We start from the raw sequence: 20,241 nt of genomic DNA, 5'->3' as shown, positions 1-20,241 counted from the left end.
GGCGTGACGCGTAGGCAATAACCTTTTGACGTTGCATCAACACACAACCCAATCCTTGACGCAATGCGTCGCAGTATACCACAAAATCATCTGTACCTTCCGGTAGAGCTAAGATTGGCGCGTTACAAAGCTTATCTTTCAATATCTGGAATGCTTCATCCTGTTTGATTCCCCAATCAAACTTCTTATCCTTCTGCGTGAGGAGTGTCAATGGTTGAGCGAGCTTTGAAAAGTTCTCGATGAACCTTCAATAATAGCCAGCCAAACCCAAGAATTGCCGAATCTCGGTTGGCGTCTTTGGCGTTTCCCAATCTTTGATCGCCTCGATCTTGGTGGGATCCACGTGGATTCCATCTCCGTTCACCACGTGCCCAAGGAATTGCACTTCTCTTAGCCAAAACTCGCACTTAGAGAATTTGGCGTACAACTGTTCTTTCTTTAGCAGCTCCAGAATGGCTCTAAGATGCTGCTCGTGCTCAGCCTTCGTCTTTGAATAAATCAAAATATCATCGATGAATACAATCACGAACTTATCCAAGTACGGTTTGCAAACCCGATTCATCAAATCCATGAACACTGCAGGCGCGTTTGTCAAACCAAACGGCATAACGAGAAACTCGTAGTGTCAATATCGAGTTCTGAAGGCTGTCTTCGGGATACTTTCCTCCTGTATCCGTAGCTGATGGTATCCAGATCGAAGATCGATCTTTGAATAGAAGCTTGAACCTTGAAGTTGGTCAAATAGATCATCGATTCTTGGCAGGGGATACCTATTCTTGATCGTCAGCTTGTTCAACTCCCTGTAGTCAATACACATACGGAAACTACCGTCCTTCTTCTTCACAAACAAAACTGGAGCTCCCCAAGGCGAGAAGCTTGGTCGGATAAATCCCTTGTCTAACAACTCTTGAAGTTGCGTCGACAGTTCTTGCATCTCAGACGGAGCAAGTCTGTAGGGTGCCTTAGCCACAGGCGCGGCGCCTGGAACTAAGTCAATGCGAAACTCCGCTTGCCTTTGAGGCGGCAATCCAGGCAAGTCTTCAGGAAAGACTTCTGGATATTCCCTTACGACAGGGATGTCTTCGATCTTCGGCTCAGCAGCCTTTTTATCCACAATGTGTGCTAGAAAAGCAACACATCCTTTCTGCAAACACTTTCTCGCTTTCAGGCAGCTAATCATCCTTAACGGCGTCTCACGCTTCTCCCCATGAACAACAATGGTCTCACCATCATCGGTCGGGATACGAATAATCTTCTCGTGACAAACTATCTCGGCCTTGTTACTCGATAACCAATCCATCCCTACTACCACGTCGAAGCTTCCCAACTGGACTGGTAGTAGATCCAGAGCGAACTCACGCTCTCCCAATTCGATTACGGAACCTCGAATCACCTCGTTAGCCTCTACTAACTTCCCATTCGCTAATTCGATCGAGTATGGAATATCTAATTTACTAGCGGCTAAACCAAGCATATTCTTAAATTCTAACGATACGAAGCTGTAATCGGCACCAGTATCAAACAAAACGGATGCATAGCGTTGGTTTACAGGGAACGTACCAGTGACAACATTGGGATCCTGGCGCGCTTCCCTTGCTTCTATGTTGAAAACTCTTCCGCGTGCTTGGTTTAATTCTGGGCAATTCCTTTTGTAATGCCCAACATCACCGCAGTTAAACATCCGGGCCTCTGCCCGTTCCCACCATTGTTTCCCGCTTGGTTGTTTCCCTGATTTCGATTCATGGCGCCCGCTTGGTTAGCATGATTGGCACGGTTTCCATCACCTCCCTGGTTTCCTTGTGGGCGGTTCCCAGCACCACCACGGTTGTTCCTATTCCCATATCCTCCTTGGCCTCCCCGGCCAGCAGTGGCCCAACAAGTCTCCTTCAGGTGGCCAGCCTTCCCACATGCTTCACAAACCTTTAACCCACAACGACCAGAGTGATGTCGTTGGCATGAGTTGCACTTGGGTTGTGCACCCATATATCCCTTACTTTTCTTCCTCCCACCAGCTGTATCTTGAGCTGGCGCATTCGATTCCCCTTTCTTAACCACCATCCCGGTGCCCTGCTTGAAATTCGAAAACTTTCTCTTGTTTCCTCCAGATGACTCCACATGAGTCTCCTTTTTCTTGGGCTCAGTTTCATCAAACTTGTTCAACCGAATTGCCTCTTCGGTGAGAGCCACACTCAAATCAATGGCTTCTGTGATAGTTGCAGGTTTGGAGGAGGTCACCATGCTGATTATTTGAGGAGCCAATCCCCAAATGAAGCGTTCAATCCTCTTGAACTCAGGCGTAACCATGTAGGGTACCACATGCGACAAGTCGTGGAACCTCTGAACATACTCTGCTATCTTAGGACCTTCCATTTTTAGATGCCAGAACTCGGTCTCCAATCTCTGAATTTCGGCGCGAGAACAGTACTTCTTGCGCATGAGTTCCTTCAGCTCGGTCCATGTCAGTGCGTAAGCAGCAGCTTTGCCCAGTGTTTGGACTTGTAGATTCCACCATGATAGGGCTCCATCCAAAAATAGCCCTGAGATGTAAGTGACTTGTTGATCCAACGCGCATTTGCTCATGCGAAGTACGGACTCGGTTTTCTCAGCCCAGCGGACGAAAGCAACAGCACCACCTGTGCCATCGAAGTTTACGGGCTTGCAGTCCAAGAACTGTCTGTAGGTGCACCCATGAGGTGGGTTGTTGTTGTTGCCCGTGTTGCCAGAGTTGCTTCCACTCATTCCTCCTTGAGAGGCAGCATATTGAGCAATAGCAGCAGCAATGACTTGCTGTAGTTCGTCCTGAGTAGTGGGCATTGGCTGAGGTTGACGTCTTGGCGGCATCTTCTAAAGATGTATACGTCGGTCAGGCCATAGTAAGCATACGTATATAGTAATAGTAATAGCACATAACATCTCATGTTATCGATATATCACACACAACATCCCATGTTACGATTATTATACACACAACATCCCATGTCACAAATATTATATACACAACATCCCATGTCCCAACATTCCATGTCACAAAAATATAAATAAGCAATCAAGTGAATCAGATATGGTGAGAATACTGCGATTGCCATATATATCGAGACCACAATGTAGTAAGTGTATCAGTACATCACTGTGTCATACAATCATCAATCAATTAGGGGCTACATCACCCCTGTCCAAAAACTATATCATGTCAGTGTCAAATACATCAAGTACATCAAATAAGTGTCAACAAAAGTCAGTATCATCAGATGGTCTCCAAAATGCTGTGCAGTCACAATCGCTGTCGTCTCACCAACGTCTACCTATACAACACTGATGAGCTCTAAGCGGATGGCGGGGGAGGAGGGGGAAAGTGAGGGTAAAGCAAGCGGCGTAACAGAAGCCAATCCTCCTCCATAGCCTGCTGAGTGCGAATAACAGAAGCAACCTGCTGCTCTAGGGTAAAGAGACGAGCAGCAAAATCTGGGGGTAATGATCGACCTGGCTGAAGAGGGGAGTGTATCTGACCATGGCATGAACACGGTGGCAGCTGAGCTCTCTCGAGCTCCTGGAGACGCTGCTGGTGCGACTCATGCTGATGAACGAAGGACATCAAAACGTCCTCTATAGTGTGTCTAATATGAAATGAATGGTATGGGTCAGTAGGTGGCATGGCTGATGGCGTCGGCGAAAGCAAGGGCTCACTGGTGCGGTCAAATGGTGCCACATGAAATGGTGAAGTAGAGGGTGGAACAGATGACATCTGGGGCATGAAGGGAATAGACATCGGTACGTGCCCAAAAGGATGGGCTGAAGAACCCTCTCCAGGCCTCGCTGGAGGTACAAACTGAGGAACCTGAAAAGTGAAATCAACAGATCGTGTAACAGGGATCTGAGGGGGCAAAGGTGGAACATCCTCGTCAGCAGGTATCCAACCGTGCTGAGCATCCTCATCGGGTGGATCCATGTGGTCAGCAAAAAGTGCGTGCTCAGGCTCGAGCGGAATGGGATCAAATGGAGGAACAATGACAGGGTCAACTGGTGCAACAGGATGGTCGACCGGTATATCAGCAACAAAAGGTGGATCAACAACAGGATCGATAGCAACAACATGATCACCAACTAACAAAGGAACATCATCAACAGGAAAATCGCCAACAGGCGGGTCAGCTATAATGGGCTCAACAGGAACGCCAGCATGTACCAGGTCATGCTCATGCATAGGATCTAGAGCAGCTGCCTGCTCAGGAGCCAAGGCAGGCTCATGGTCATCAAAAGCCATATCAAAGTCGAACTCAGGATCAATAGGGTCAACGGGATCAGCGGGGTCCTCCATGAGCTGGTCCATCGGGATAAACTCAATGTCGTGATCCGGGTCGAACCCCGGAGGGAAAATGGGATCAGAATCCTCTATGTCGTCATGCTCAAATGCAAAGCTCGGAATAGGTGCTGCTGAGGATGCCTGGTCAGGATCCGAATCGTGTGCAAAATGCTGTGCGCTCACCTCGTGAGAAGGTGCGGATGACACAGACTCAAAGGAGTCTGGGACCGGTGAATGTGCGGGTGAATCCTCAGCAGGGGCGTCAGCGATCATCAGAAGATTGCCAGCGGGAAGAAGGGCTGCATCCGGAATCTCATCCTCAAAAGGCTCGTCCTCAAACAAATCGATATCGCCGTCAGCCTTGGCGTCGAGTAGCAAGTCATATGCGGGATAGACGGCTAAAGGAATAGGAGCCGGAATCACAACTAAGGGTAAGTACTCAGCAGGAGGGTCATCAATAGGCTCATCAGCGCCGTCGGGCAGAGCGAAGGGCTGGAAGTCATCGTCATCAGTGCTCGTGTAATCGGAGGTATGCACCTCGTGCTCTGAGGATATAATGTCGTCAGATACTATGGGTAAAGGTCCGGTGGTATCCGAATCACCCGTGCCTGGTGAGTCCATGTGTCTGTAACACAAACACAAATATGCACAAATAATCAGTAAATTAGGTAATCACATAAGTTACCAAATAATAATCACATAATCCTCCTAGTCCCACTAGCCTCCCAGCCTCCCAGACTGTCCTTCCTAGTCCCACTAGCCAATTCTCCCAGCCTCCCAGACTGACTCCCTAGTCCCACTAGCCAATTCTCCCAGCCTCCCAGACTGCTCTTCCTAGTCCCACTAGCCTCCCAGTCTCTCAGACTGACTCCCTAGTCCCACTAGTCAATTCTCCCAGCCTCCCAGACTAACTCCCTAGTCCCACTAGCAAATTCTCCCAGCCTCCCAGACTGACTCCCTAGTCCCACTAGACAACTACCTCGACCCATTCGATCGAGCCTCGGCCTCCCAGACCGAGCCTCAGTCTCTCAGACCGAGCCTCAGCCTCCCAGACTGAGCCTAAAAATAATAAATAAAATGCGCTCAACATTTGTTTATAAAAAGGTTTTGGATCTGGACTTAAGTAGTATGCAGTAAAAATGTTTTCGTGAGAGCCCTAGTGATCATAGTCTAGACTCAAGAAGGAATCCTAGTTCGCTATGATCAGAGCTCTGATACCAAGCTGTCACACCCTGGCTTTGCGGAAGCGTGGTTAATTTGGTGTGACTTCTTAATACCATAGCTTAATCATAACAAAGCTATATGAATTAAAAATATGCAAGATCATCCATTAAAATAAAATATCAAAACATTGTCTTAACGGGTTAACACCCTTTTCAACCATAAACTTGTCCCACAAACATTACAACCCTAAACATAACATAACATAACATGATTCGAGGACTGTGACTTGTCCAGGAAAGAGTCACATTCCCCAAACCCTGGATGACCTTGGTGACTAATGCAGCGGAAAACATGCCATACCGTGCCAGATCTTTAATTCCCTGAAATACATGTAAGTTGAAAAATCAACAATAATGTTGAGCGAGTTCATGCGAAAGTGAGTAAATAAACCATTGTATTTATCAAAAATCCTGGTATGTAGCAAATAAGGAAAAAGAGATCACCAACGGTTTGCAAGGCCATTGATATGTGTGAAATCAAAGTAGGAAGGCTCAAACCTAGCAAATTTATGCGTCAGGAACAAAGTCATCCCAAGGTCCGTTATGCTGGACCTGAGACTGGGCTCGCTACACCCAAATAGATCTACCGCTCCTGCCCCTCGGTCCTACCCTGAGGATTAATGACCTCAAGTTTCCGCCTACCCATTCACATGATCTAAAAGTAACCCTCCTTACGCTAACCATACCATGTATAAAGTAATCATAACCATTGTAACATGTATTTCACCCCCGCAGTTTAGAAAACTGAAAACAGTTAAGAGAAAAGGGGGACATGAACTCACAGTCAGTGCGTCGCTATACCAAGTACTCCGAATATCAGGCAGCTGTGCAACGACCTACATGTGCTAATTCTATTGGACGGATGGTCGTGCCTTAGCTTTATAGTTTAAGTTTTGGGAAACAGTTAGACAACCGTTCCTTGTATATACTTGGTATTTAATTTCCTTCCAAAGGATGGGGGATTTAATACATGTGTATTTGTATCTTCTCATTAAGTCCCACTTAATATATTTTTACTTCTTATTCCAAAATATAAATATTTTCCTCAAAAATATTATATTTTCTCTTCACTTAATACTTTCCAAAATAATACGTTGACAAAATACGCATTCATGAGTATTTCCGTATAAAGCGTAAGTTACGTTTTAACGATTAAGTGGTAATAATAATTACCGTTGTAACTTATACGTTTGTCGTGTAAGCGTTTGTATTATTTTGGGTTCGTCAACGTTTGTAAATATTATTTTTACTCTAAAAATAATATTTATATATTTTCACAAAATAATCATAAACAGTGTGGTGAAAAATATATTTATCGAATAAATATTTATCACGTTTAGTTTTTGTGAAAATCCCACCTCCGATTATTTAATAAATAAAGTCATGGCGAAATATATTTTGAAAACATCTCAAAAATAGTTTAACACTTGTAAATAATTCTAAGTGTTATATTTTTAGAAAAATTTCGCCAGAGTTTCCCCTGTAACTGGAGGTGGCCACGCTTTCAAGCGTATCATTTTCTTTTACAAAATCATTTCAACACTTCTTTAAATCAACCAATCAATTTCCGACACATCAAACTAGTTTCAACACACCAAACTTGCCGACTAGTAAGTAAATCGCATTATTACATGAACTTGTAGTTTTTCCGAAAACTATAGTGTAGATCTCCTTATATTTGGTGGATCTATGTGTAAAATAGTTTAATCTTGTAAAAACCCCGTTTTTAGAATAAATCATTCTTTACAACTTCCCGACAACTTTTATAAAAATTGTTACTTTGGCGGATCTTTCGTTTCACAAGTGTTTATACACTTGTAGTTTGTAAAAATCACATTTGTTAGTGTGTCATACGACTTTTATAAAACATGATTTTCTCGACACTTGGTTCTACGAATATACCACTTGTACATGCGTAGATCCGCTAGTTTTAAATACTATTTTACAAGTCAAAATACTTTTACACAAGTTCATGTCTTTCGTGTGGTAGAGTTTCACCTTTTAACCCTTGTACCGATAGAAACAAGCTTATGTCAAGATCTATGATCTTAACAAAGTCGGGTTAAACGATGATCAGAGCCACCACATCGTAGATCGGGCCTCAATAATCAACATATTCAATCACTACAACTTTTACACAAGTTATGATCTTTTATCCAACAAAATTCAAGTTTTAGTGAACTTTAAAGATTCAAAAGATGGGTTTCCGCGTTTTAACCGTTATAAATCATATTAACCACTTTAGATATGATCGAGAGTGAGTTTTAAACATTATACCTATAGCTCGGGGCTAGGGAAGAATCTAGGCGAAAAGAGGTGGATAAAAGCGAGATAATGAGGTCCTTCCGCTTCCGTTTGCTCCGAGGCTCCTAATACGTGACCCGAAAGGCTTGTATATGCTTGGAATGGATTGAACAAGACTCGAAAATGGATGGATGGGGGTGGGGGGTCTTCGGCCGAGAGTGGGAGGAGCAAGAGGGAGTGTGTGTGTTGAGTTGTGAAGTGTGAGAAATCTCTTGTGATAAGGTGGGGTATTTATAGACCAAAATCATGTTCATCGTCCAACGGGTTTTATGTCATCTAGATTTGAGACATGGATCAATTTAATAATCAAAAGTGTACTATCTAGTTACAAGGGGACCAAACCGGCCCAGGGGGGGTCCTATGGTTCGATTCCAATGGTGTAGTTAGTGTTTAGTTACGTTAAGTAGGTTAACTTTAGGGGTTAACTCCGTTAGTTGTATGATACGTTATAAAACGGGTGTTAGGGTAATCAGGGACCCTAACTGGCTCAGAAAAAGACCAATAATACTTTTGGCAATATTTTCATGTTCCGGGTATAGTCCGGTTGTTCGGTTGGATAGTAATCTGTTAAAGTGCTTAAGTAATCTTTTAAGCGTCGTAAATAATATTTTTAGCGACACAATTTATTCTGCAAAGTGTCAGGAATATTTCCTCATGTTTTGGCACTTTATTAGTTAGCTAGAAGCTAGTATGTTGATAAAAGTGCTGTGTTTTGTGCTTAGAGTACGTTTTAGGCACATCCAATCATTATATCTTATTCCTAGAGACGCAGTTCTACAACCCTTGTATCCCTACACACACTATGGGTGTAGTAAAATATTTCTGGCTCATACAGGCCCTTAGAGGCAATGTCTGCCTGATGCTGGCTTTATCAGCATGTTCAATAGGTTATCCGTTCAAATGCTACTGTGCTTTTGTGCATCATGTTTGTCACTAGAGTTCAGTAAGTAAATAATGTAGCGACGGAAATCAAAGTACGATGCAGATGTGTACAAGTATCAACAGTCAAGTAGCAGTTCATCAGTATTTTCAGTTAAGCACAGTAATTAAGCAACAATTAATAGTTAATTAAGTCGTACGGATACCTGGTTTAGTGAGGGTTGTCACAGAATATGTGTTATGTAACACTGGCTATGACGAAGTGAAGCGAAGTGGACGCTACTACGGAAAAAATATGTTATGTGGCTAGGGACATCAATGATAGAATAATGGCAGGAGCAGAAGAATATGATAAGGCTAAGAAGTCTTTTGTTACCTAGATTTATTTTTCTATTTTGGTACATGAAACTGGTTTAGAAAATGTTGGTTTTTTGGCTTAAAAGTTGTTAGACTTTTGTTTATCTTGCTGGTACTTTGTTTTAGATGGTGTTATATTTTTTATTATATGGTTGCGTATTTATTTAACTATAAATGTTTAGTTTTGGTTAAGTATCTTTTTGTTTATGTATTGTTTGTGTACTTTATTGTTAGAGATGTTGGCTTGTAGAAGACACGACAAGTTAAAACCCTCATCATACATATGGTTATCACTCAATCTTATATTTATGTATTCATACAAAATTTGGTGTTTTGGACAAGGTGTAATACTACATAAGTGGCTATACAGTATAAATGTGATTAATCAATAGTCTAACCATTATAAAAAAACACATGATATGAGTACTAAAATGAAAAAAAAAATCATTTGAATTAAATAAATGCAGATTATTAAAGAAGAATGATATTGTCGATTAAAAATAAGAATTTGGATGCCAACTTGTTTTTTTGGTGAATCTTGAATTCAAATATATGATCACATGCTATGGATCGCAAGATTGTGGGGCAGTTACATGTAAACATATATTCTAAATCACATTCAAATTTAGATTAAAATTAAATTCCTAATTAAGTTTAAATTGTAATGATAATTCTACCCTTATATTTTAAACTAGATCAAGGGCCAAGATGAGTTCACACAGTTCACAAACAAGGATGTTGTTCACTCATGATCCCTATCCCATATATATATATATATATAATTGCCTCGGAAAAAGAAATAAAAGTATGTGTTAGTTCTTTTTTTCCTTTAAAAAAATTTGCACCTAGATGTTGCCAATATTTAAATCATAATTAATAAATAGTTAAAGCATTAAAGAGTTTTTTAGTTAGCAAAACAATTAAGGGGCTGTTTGGTAGCTTCTGAATGGTCATTAAGAGGCTACCTCTTAATGGAACCATTAAGAATTTTATCAATAATAAGGTAGAAGAATGTGACATGTGATGATTTATCATTCAGAGGTTACCTCTTAACCATTCAGACTTGAGGTTACCTCTTATTCATTCAGAGGTTTTAAACCATTAAGAGGTAGCATCTGAATGGTTATTAAGAGGCTACCAAACAGCCCCTAAATCATATTTTAACAAACCAATTAAAAAGCATTAAAGGGTGTTTGGTTAGCAAAACATTATATTCCAGGTTGAACTGTATTGTATCACAGTTAATGCAGGGTGTACAAGACATGTTAAAATCTCAACTTTTTCGTTAATAAGTACATGTTAGCCCCACGTGTGACGTGTAGGATGTTGCTTAATTATCACATGACGTTTGAAAAGAATTGAAACATGTTATGCGTTAGGTTGTTTACGTATGCTGAAATTCAGTTTTTATATCCTGAGGCAATGATATATGATTGGTAAATTTGTAAAATGAATTAGATTATGAATTTGAGACGTTCTTAACCACTATTTTGAACCACCACCAACAACCGACCATTTTGTTGGAACAATCGGGTCCTTTGATCGAACACATAAACGCGATTTGAACGAACACCGCTTGACTCTTTTTATTATCAACCAAAGCACACTAAATTATAATAGATTTAACCATCTGTTTATACTAGACTCATTTTAATTCAAACCCGGCTCAAACATTTTATATAAATAAATAAACTCCTAGATAAATCATAATAATTAAGACTAACAATTATCCTTAATAAATATAAAATACTTAATAATAATTCACCAAAGTGCTCAGGAAATTTGAGAGTCTCTACGATTTAGATTTTTGGGTGCCGATCGGGTGCAAGAAGCTCGGTATCAAACACTCAAATGAGAGCTAGATAACTTGAGAATGAAGTATAGTGAAACAGTTGAAGAGTTTGTCGGTAAACTATCTGAGTTTGTGAACAAGCTCAATAGTCTTGGCCATGAACTTGAGGATGCCACGGTTGTCAAGAAACTACTCGATGCCATGCCAACTAGATTTATCATGATTGTGGCAACGATTTAGCAGGTTGCAGATTTGAACAACATGACTTTCGAAGATTGTGTTGGATGACTCAAAGCGTTTGAAGAAAGAATCAAAGGTCAAGAGGCAAACATTGAAAGAGAGAGCAAATTGATGTATGCAAAAACCGATTCTGGAGATGAGGAAAATAGTGAACAATATAGAAGAAATCAAGGTTGTGGACGCAGTTCGAGTAGTTAAAACTCCCGATGTCGGGGCTAGGGCGAGGACGGGGTTATGTGTAACATCCGTCAAATTTGATTCCCAAAATCCGACCTGTTTTGGAGTCATAAATTGGGTTAACTAAAAAGATACCCAGACACAAAAGTTTCTTTTTTTTGGATGCAAGTTCTACACTTCAAGGGTTGTATTGTGTTTTGTATTTTATGGTTGAAAGGCAGTGAATATTCTTCTAACCCTCAAGTTTAAATTTCGTCACCACCTCTTCAAGTTTTAAGCTTTATATTTTTATTACTCTATGCACTATCTAATAACCTGAATATTTTTCTTAAAGTTTAAATAATAATAATAATTATAATAGTAAATTTTAAACTCAAAAGTGCTAGCTTAAATGTTGGGGGAACGTAATTTTTTCAATTGAACCAAAAGTAATATGTTGATAAAATTAAAAAAAAAAAGAAAGGAAGAAAGAAAAGAATGCTTTTGACTATTTATTCAAACAAAGACGTAGTGACCAACCAAATTTGCCGCCAAAACTATACTAGACAAAAATGCCTTCTTCTCGGGACTCGGTATCTTTTACACGTTTCCTGTGTTTCGAGAACCTGATCATAAATGCAAGCCAAGCACCTTTATGCCTTTCAATCCTTACCATAAACCTCATTTTGCACAACAATCCCACACCCTCACAACCATTCGCATACCTCTCATCTCTCCATTTCGCTAACCACTCGCAGGAGAAACCGCAAACCATCGGAGCTCAACCGGAGTTCACCGGAGCCGCCTGAAGTTCCCGACGGTATCACGACGTCCTCTGTTCGGTAACGAAGAAGATGATGACTGTTATCGATCCATTTCTATTCGGAAAGTTTAACAACTTCGTTTTTCTATAAGAAACAAAGGTTGTTTTCTGAAGCTTTAATAAATATCCTTTTCTCCACTCTTAAAGAAGTCCGCGGAGTGAGCCAAGCCGCTGAAAACAAGGACACCTCTCACCGGAGAAAAGATTGAGACGTTGCCGGAGGATCGGAGGCGACGAATGGAACGCCACTTCGTCTCGAACTCGAAGACGACACCGGAGCTCGGAGCCGACATCACGACGGGACTCCACAGTTTTCGGTATACTTCTTTCGTAAATCCCGCCATTTTATTTCTTTTCTATTCATGAATTAAATAAAGATCCAAAACCTTATTGATCATTCATAAAAAAAATTCACTAACAGAGGAGTTTTGATTATTCCACTATGAAGATGATAATGATGTTCTGTATTCAAGTAAAATAAAGACTCAAACCTTCTCTTCATTAATGATTATAACTTATATTAGGAATGGTGATTTTTGTTTGTACAGCTTCTGTCGTTTGGGAACATGAAGAAGACAACATGAAAGTCCTTTTATTTTCATTGTAAAAGAGTTTATTATTACTTTCAAGTTAAAATTAGAAATAATATAAATATTATTACTATAATATTAAAATATATGTTTTTTTGTATCTAAACTGAAACCCTCTTTCAAAAGTTAACCCCACCATTCTTTTATGAAATAGTAATTTAAACATACTTGCCTTGCATGATATGGTTATCCATATACATATACTGCATGCATGTGTTTGGTAAAATAATCTAAATGCCTTTTATAAGCTATTTTGCCATACGCGTCTACTAATTAGAATTAACTTTATTTTTTTTTTCAAAAGTTAAATTAAAAATTTTTCTTCTCTAATCTTTGTAGATATTCACATATATTTCTTTAGTAAAACGATGATTCAATTTTCATATTCAGTTTTTCTAAAAACAAACCTAATACTTATAATAAAAACCAACAATTAATTGTTTTTGTTTTAATTCTTTTTTTTTTCCATTCATAGCCTAGATAATTAACAAATCATTTTAATTCTTTTATAACATTAAATGTTAAAATGAGATAAATATTAACATTTAAATAATTAATTTATAAACAAAAATACTAAACTTTAACCTAAATATTAACAAGATCGTTGCGTGTTATTTTAATCATTTAGGTTAAACGTTTCATCCTTTCGGAATCTTTTTTCCCTCCAATCCTTACTTGTGCGTCATCTCAAGGAATCTCCATACGCAACCATTGTGAGTATCACTAGTACAAATTTGATTAATAGATGCGGTTAAATTTCCTATAAGATGCGGTTATAGACCCGCATCTTATGGCAAGGCATCTTTTGCCTATATGCCAAATAATGCGGGTCCAAAAGATGGGGTTCTAGAACCGCATCTTTTAATATATTAACAAAAAAACTACTTTTTCCTAATATAATCAAAAGATGCGGGTTCTATAACCGCATCTTTTGATATATTAACAAAAAAAACTATATTTTCTTGATATACTCAAGAGATGCGGTTCTAAAACCGCATCTCTTGGTGTTTTAGAGTAAAATAATTATATATAGATATAATTTGTTAATTTCCATGAAATTTTATTAAAAATTCCCAAAAAAAAATATATTTTCAACAAATTATCTAAAAATGAAAACAAAATATACAAAAAACAAAATTAAATTAGAACCAATATAATATAACACAAGAATACAAATCACAAAGGTTTCAAAGTAACACAAGATTACAAGAGTTTTAAAGTAACATAGATACATATATATCTTTAGATGATGAAAGTGATATACAATAGCATCCCGAACCGATGTCTTCATACTTGCAACCCTGTACCGTCTTCTATTCATACTTGGAACCAAACCGTATTGCCTAACAAAATATAACGTTACATTAATAAAATGAGCTTAAAATGTATACACAAGTGTACATACGCAATAACTTCCCGAACCGATGTACTTTCAACCCAAACTGACGTCTTCAATTCATAACTGGAATCCGAACTGTAGAATTTTCCAAACAAAACACAACGTCTGCAAAACATCAAGAATACAGGTTTGAGGACCATTGATTACACATACAAGTATACAACTATACAATTTATAGAGCAGAGCAGCTAGCTAGAATTCAAGAATAATGGTTTGATGAATATTAAATTAAACATACATGTTTTAAAGTAGATACAAGAAGCATCACCTATAGATTACACATACACTTATATTTAGAATTTCTTTTGAACCTAATCTGTTAAGTTGCACTGGATACTAGTTAAAGGCTAGATTCCAGCTCAAGCCCTAATATCATTTTAATGAAGGCATATATCATCATAAACTACAAAATCCCAATTTCCTAAACAATAAAACGCACACCCTCATACCAACCACTACTGTATAACCTACCCAAGGGATATACTGGCGTTCAACTTGCTATGCATGTTAGTAAGACATTGTTGTTAGATGCTGTGAATTTATATATGAAATCAATAGGGAAAAGCACAAGACAATTACCAAAAGGACATTATCCAAAGTAACCATATTCGTAGTGATGGCAATAGAAAACTTAGAAACTAAAGTAACTTAGGCAACCAAATTCTATAAAAATAGAGCATCTGAACAATACCCACACCAATGAATAGGATTTGCCAAGAACAAAGCAGCATGAATCTTTCTTGTTGAAAATCCTTTTGACAATCCTGAAAAATCATAAACCTTAGCATTAATAGATGATCTAAAAAGTTCAAATTGGAGATGTCTGCCTATATGAGTAATTGTTTGCATTAACAAATAAGAAAAAAGACTATCATTACACATGTGGAAACATTATGCTTCATCACTTAATTTCCATAGAAATTGACTTATGCAAATTAAATACCAAAGTTAACAGCACATATAAAGTTGTATGTGTCCAACTTCTCATATATAAAAGCAAACCATTTATCAATTGCTTGCTAAGCACATCAATACAATATACATATAATAGAATAAACTACGACAATGGGTTACCCATAAAAATAGTATCACAAATAATCTTAATGGCCATCTACAATCTGTACAACCTGCAAATGATCACTTAATTTCAATAGAAAGTGACTTATGCAAATTTTTACCCGTTATCCAACCCGTACAACCTGCAAAAGTGCAAAACTTATCAACCTTGATCTAAATGGCCACACCTACAATCATCAAAACGATGACCATACACCAATTGGTCAAATATCCTACCCAATTAACATGAATTGGGGATTTCAAATCAAATATCAGTAACAAATGTGTAAATATGTAACAACTAAGGTAGTTAAAATCAAGTCAGCGAACCTCCTTAACATACACAACAGGTTACGGGAGTTGTCCCATCAGGAAACTCCAATGGCAATTCTGCTTTCATTTAAAATATAAAAGATTAACATTAATAATTACACAATTATATAATAATAACATATGATCAAGAGAAACTTATACCCTCCCATTATGGAAACAGTCAGAATACTGAGAGGGAATTGGAAAAGCAAATGATAGCCCCTGCAAATTAAAAAAAAAAACAGAAGATGAGAAGGAAATAAAACACTACGTGTTGAAGGATAACTGATCATATGATTGTGTGTAGACACCTCTCTCTTTGTCATAAATTCCAGGAAAGGTGAGCCCAAAAATAGCATATACAACCAAAAAAGTAGCTGGAGTCGATGGACCTCTGAAAAAAATCAAAAAGTGTGGTATTGTTCACAAGCCGTCTAAATCAAAAAATCTAGAGAACTGACCAGTAAATTATACTTACCCGATAAGTGATGTTGCATAGCGCATCTGAAGTAGTTTGACATCAAAAAGCTCGAGAAGACGAAGCAGTTATACTTACCTAATAAGTGATGTTCCATAGTGCATCTGAAGTCGTCTGACATCAAAAATCTCAATAAAACAAAGCCTATGAAAAAACAAGAAAAATAGAATAAGCCATCAATGTTCTAAGATTTTCAACCAGGCCAACTCATTTAGAATTTAACCCAATAGAAGCCCTTATGTTAACGACCAGACATATTTAATAACCCAACTTTTTAACCCGCCAGAAGCCCTTATGTTCATAACCTACCAGATTTAACTATTAATATTACAAGCATGTTAGAGAAATTAACAGTACTCAAAAAGCTCATGGTGAAAGGGATAAAATCGTCACAAATGACCAAAGAAAGTATATATTACCTATACAAATTCATCTATGACTCTGATTCAAACATAAGCTGGTATATTATACTCGTATCCTTACATCAAGGAAATATTATACACTGATAACGATCTGAATAATTACCTGCATTGAAAAACTAGGGCTAGAGCTCAATACAAAAAGATTTAACATGACTGTATAGTAGAAGATTCTAGCCTTGGTCAACTTCTTGAGCCTGGCATACAATACGACATCCATGGCAACCTAAACTAAACTTCAAGTTCACAAATCCGGAAAAAATACTACTAAAACCCTAGGTAACCAATCAAAACATAAATATGGAAATAATATGAGACTAACTGTAGGGAAACAGAGAGGGTTATGATGAGACTTACAGTTATCAACGCAGTCAAAGCCATTTTCATCCTCCAGATGAAAATAACGTTCTGAAAAGTCACAGTTGTTGCCTGCTTGCTTTTTGGTTATTCCTTACCGATGGTTGTTACAGTGCTTGAACGAATTAAGAGTCGCTAGTCGCTACCGTCGACAATGGAGAGAAAAACATATATTAAAATTTGCCCTATCAGCAAATATGGGGAATGTCTGGTGGTGGTAGAACAATAAAGGGTTGGATGGGAAATTAGGGGCGGGAAGCCGGGAATAAGGAGCGGCAAATACGAATTAGGGGAAATTTTGAGGGATTGAGGGTTAAGTGGTGCGGTTGTGGAGTGAACCGCAATTTTTGGTGCCATATTTTTTTATTTAGTGTATAAGGTAGTGTATAAGATGCGGTTTTGATGGTGAACCGCATCTTATAGCTTTTGCCTTAGCATCTTTTAATCATTTGTGTAGTAGTGTATATTCGCAACCCCCTTTTTATGTTTACCACGTTTTGGGGTGTAACATGTTTTACTATTAAACTACACTTAAACTTATTCTTTATGCAATGCACAAAACAATCCTTATACATGAATACTATGCTATGATACTTGATGCTTACGTGGACCATATTTATGTGATATGTTTTAGTCATTAGCTCTCACGAGCCTTCCTTCGACATGTATAGCGCTATAGGAGTAACGCACCGCCCCCCTTAAACTTGGGTCATGTTGAATTAATTAAACTTTCTTGCGTAAACAGAGGTTGGCTAGAAATATTGCATGCCACGTTAGGTTGATCTCGTATAGACTAAGTTGCCATGTGGATTTGTTTTAAACTTTTATACTTATACTTATGCTTAAACTTGTATACTCGCCTTTGCTTTTGCATTGAATTGTATTTTAAACATGTTACAGGTTAATGATTGATGACACTATGAAAATGGATATCGAAGATGCCTAGATACTCATTTAGACGCCTTAAGTTTAAATCGTTGTATCAATTTTGTTATGTTATGTTGTCACTTGAATTTCCTTGTATGTTTTGACAATTTATTTATGAAATGAAATCGGTTGAATTAAATATTGCCACTAATAGTGTTATGAAGTCTCCAGCAATCTTCACACTTCGTCTCATCCCGATGTTTCCGCCATTGGTTGGGGTGTGACATTATGGTCGTGGAAAAGGTAGAAACGATCAAACTAACTACAATCAAGCCAATGAAAAACTTGGACGAGAAGGTAACCAAGGTAAGTGACATTACAAGTCAACAATTAGGTGCTTTAATTGCAACTCCTACGGGCACTTTGCTTGGGAATGCACAAGACCTGGTCAGCCTTAAGAAGCCAATCTAAACCAATTAGAGAATCAAGGTTCTAATCAAGGTCCTACTTTAATGATGGCAATGGTAGAAAAGGGCATCGAATCGGTTATGTTAAAACACCATGACTTGAACAACAATACAATCATTCCAGACGTTAAAACACTATGTCATGAATCACAATACAATGTTTTCTGATGTTTAAAACACCACACCTTGAATGTTAATACAGTTCTTTCAGATGTAAAACACCATGACTTGAATTGCAAATGCAATTGATGTATTGCAAAATACAGCTAGTTCTGTGTATAGTTTGTACAGTTTTGTGTCCAAATTGTGTCGTTTTACATAGATTTTGTATATTACTTAGCAGTTTGTGATTTACAGGTCTTCGGAGAGAAAAGAAGTTGAAACGGGCAAAAAAACAAGCTAATTTGGAAGAAAACTGAGCTCCAAAACGTTCATGGTTGATCAAAGAACTAAATGAAACAAAAATCCAGGAATTTCACCCTGTCGCGTCGCACAATAGGGAATGGGAAATCCTCTCGCATGACGTAAGAGGTATCACACCCCAATCGATGACGGAAATATTGAAGTGAGACGAAAACATGATTGCTCGAGACTTCATAACGTAGAAATGTGACAATATTTAAATAAATTATGTTTCATTTCATACTAAAAGAGGATTACATTGTCTTGAAATGTGAAAGTACAACAATTTCAATTTAAACAAATACAACAATATATTTACAAATAAGAATTTAAGTGTGTTTCTAAATCCATCCTAAATATATTTCTTCAAGCGTCATCACTAGTTTCCTGTAACATGTATTAAAATATAATTAACAAAAGTTGGCGAGTATACAAGTTTGAACATATAGCATAATTGTGACTAAAAGTTGTCTTATATCCAACATGGTAATTTGCATACATTGTTTATACTAGCATGTGTTAATTATATGTCAAACCAAAGTATACCGCAATCGTGCGTATCCTTATCGTCGAAACAACAAGGCCGTAAAATAGTTTACTTAACAATACCACAAGAATACAGGTGGTGCGTTAATCCTATAGCGCTATAATTGTTAAGGTGGGCTTGCAAAGTTAATGAGCATATAGAACACAAGTTTAAGCATGGCATGTAGTAACGAGAATGTCACAATTATCATGTTTGTAACGGATAGAGTATTTGCATAAACGAGTTTAATCGTGAGTATGTGATTTGTATATATTTGTGTACATGTTGAACCCAAAGTGTGTAAAACGGTAAATGGGATCGAGTATACTCACGGTTTGCGTAGTAATTCCCGCGTACGTGAGTTTGACGTGTCTTGAGTTGAGAACACCGAAGTTACCCTAAGATGGGAAACGGAGGTGTGTGAGTTGCAGGTTTGATTAATTTTTTAGATTCGGAATTTAAAGGGCACGTTATATGTCATAGTAAATTATAACATAAGGTGCCGTGAAAATGGTCATGCAAGGAGGTAGGATGATTAGCATCTATTAAACCTCATTATATAATTCACCAAAGTACAAAATCATCAACTTTGTTGATAATTTCAGTTGGTCACGAATGTGAAAATAATAAGAACTTAAACCTACTAAACCTTCAAACAACCAAGTGAGCTAGCTAGATGCGTGCATCCCAAACATGGAAAGTGTTTGGGAACGTGATGTAGCCTTATCCCTTTGTTGGAAATTGTTTGAGGTTTAGCGGTATGAATATGGTAAATCAACAAGTGAGGTAGTGTAACAAGGTTAGAGAGCCAAAGCTTCCATGGTTCACACTTTACCAAAACACAAGTTCCACCACATCGAAGATGATGAACTTGGATGGTCTCAACACTTGTAGGTAAACCTTGTTAAAACAGAAAGTTTAGGAGGTGTTTAGACCTCTAAACTCATGAGAATCAACCATACTCAAGCCCCATAACCATAGGTTTAGTTAGAAACAAGGTATGTACAAGATATCCCAAGTTTTGATAAGTTCATGTAAAGTTAATAAAAGATAACTTGAAAACAAAAGGCTGGACCTCAAAATGGTTATGTACAACTTGGTTACACCTTGGTGAACCTTGATTAACATCCCTAGTGGTTGTCCAAAGAGTTTAGAAACAAGAACAATTAGAAAACATTGAGAAAAGATGAAGAAAGTGAGTGTAGAACTCACTTATACACTTGAAAGTAATTTGCCATTAACTTGATAAGCCGCGAATTTGAAGAGTTTAGAGATTGTTTAGAGGGTTTGGAAA

The 20,241-nt window shown here is 38.1% G+C and overlaps 1 protein-coding gene and 1 long non-coding RNA gene across 13 annotated transcripts; one reads left to right on the top strand and one right to left on the bottom strand.

The window, feature by feature from the left end:
- Positions 1-11,639: 11,639 nt before the first annotated feature.
- LOC110911199 lies at positions 11,640-17,736 on the top strand. The gene is made up of 3 exons (XR_002576894.2): positions 11,640-12,391; positions 13,293-13,377; positions 17,586-17,736. It is a non-coding gene; the product is annotated as an uncharacterized LOC110911199 (long non-coding RNA).
- LOC110911164 lies at positions 13,788-17,013 on the bottom strand. 12 transcript variants are annotated; one of them, XR_002576891.2, is made up of 8 exons: positions 16,686-17,013; positions 15,910-16,053; positions 15,743-15,825; positions 15,594-15,653; positions 15,450-15,509; positions 14,755-14,827; positions 14,087-14,168; positions 13,788-14,007 (listed from the first exon to the last, which is right to left on the bottom strand). XR_002576891.2 is itself a non-coding variant. In XM_035980071.1 (7 exons), the coding sequence occupies exons 3-7, from the start codon at positions 16,028-16,030 to the stop codon at positions 14,116-14,118; spliced, it is 390 nt and encodes a 129-aa protein (XP_035835964.1). In that variant the 5' UTR covers positions 16,031-16,053; positions 16,329-16,434; positions 16,686-17,013; the 3' UTR covers positions 13,788-14,115. The 12 variants fall into 12 exon arrangements, 5 of the variants coding, with proteins under 5 accessions (XP_035835964.1, XP_022011452.1, XP_022011460.1 ...); XR_002576893.2 differs by having other exon boundaries at positions 14,095-14,168; XR_004872860.1 differs by having other exon boundaries at positions 14,070-14,168; positions 14,759-14,827.
- Positions 17,737-20,241: the final 2,505 nt, after the last annotated feature.

The sequence above is a fragment of the Helianthus annuus genome, chromosome 11, assembly GCF_002127325.2.
Source record: "Helianthus annuus cultivar XRQ/B chromosome 11, HanXRQr2.0-SUNRISE, whole genome shotgun sequence".
Lineage (NCBI taxonomy): Eukaryota > Viridiplantae > Streptophyta > Magnoliopsida > Asterales > Asteraceae > Helianthus > Helianthus annuus.
This window is presented reverse-complemented; position numbering and strand designations above follow the sequence as displayed.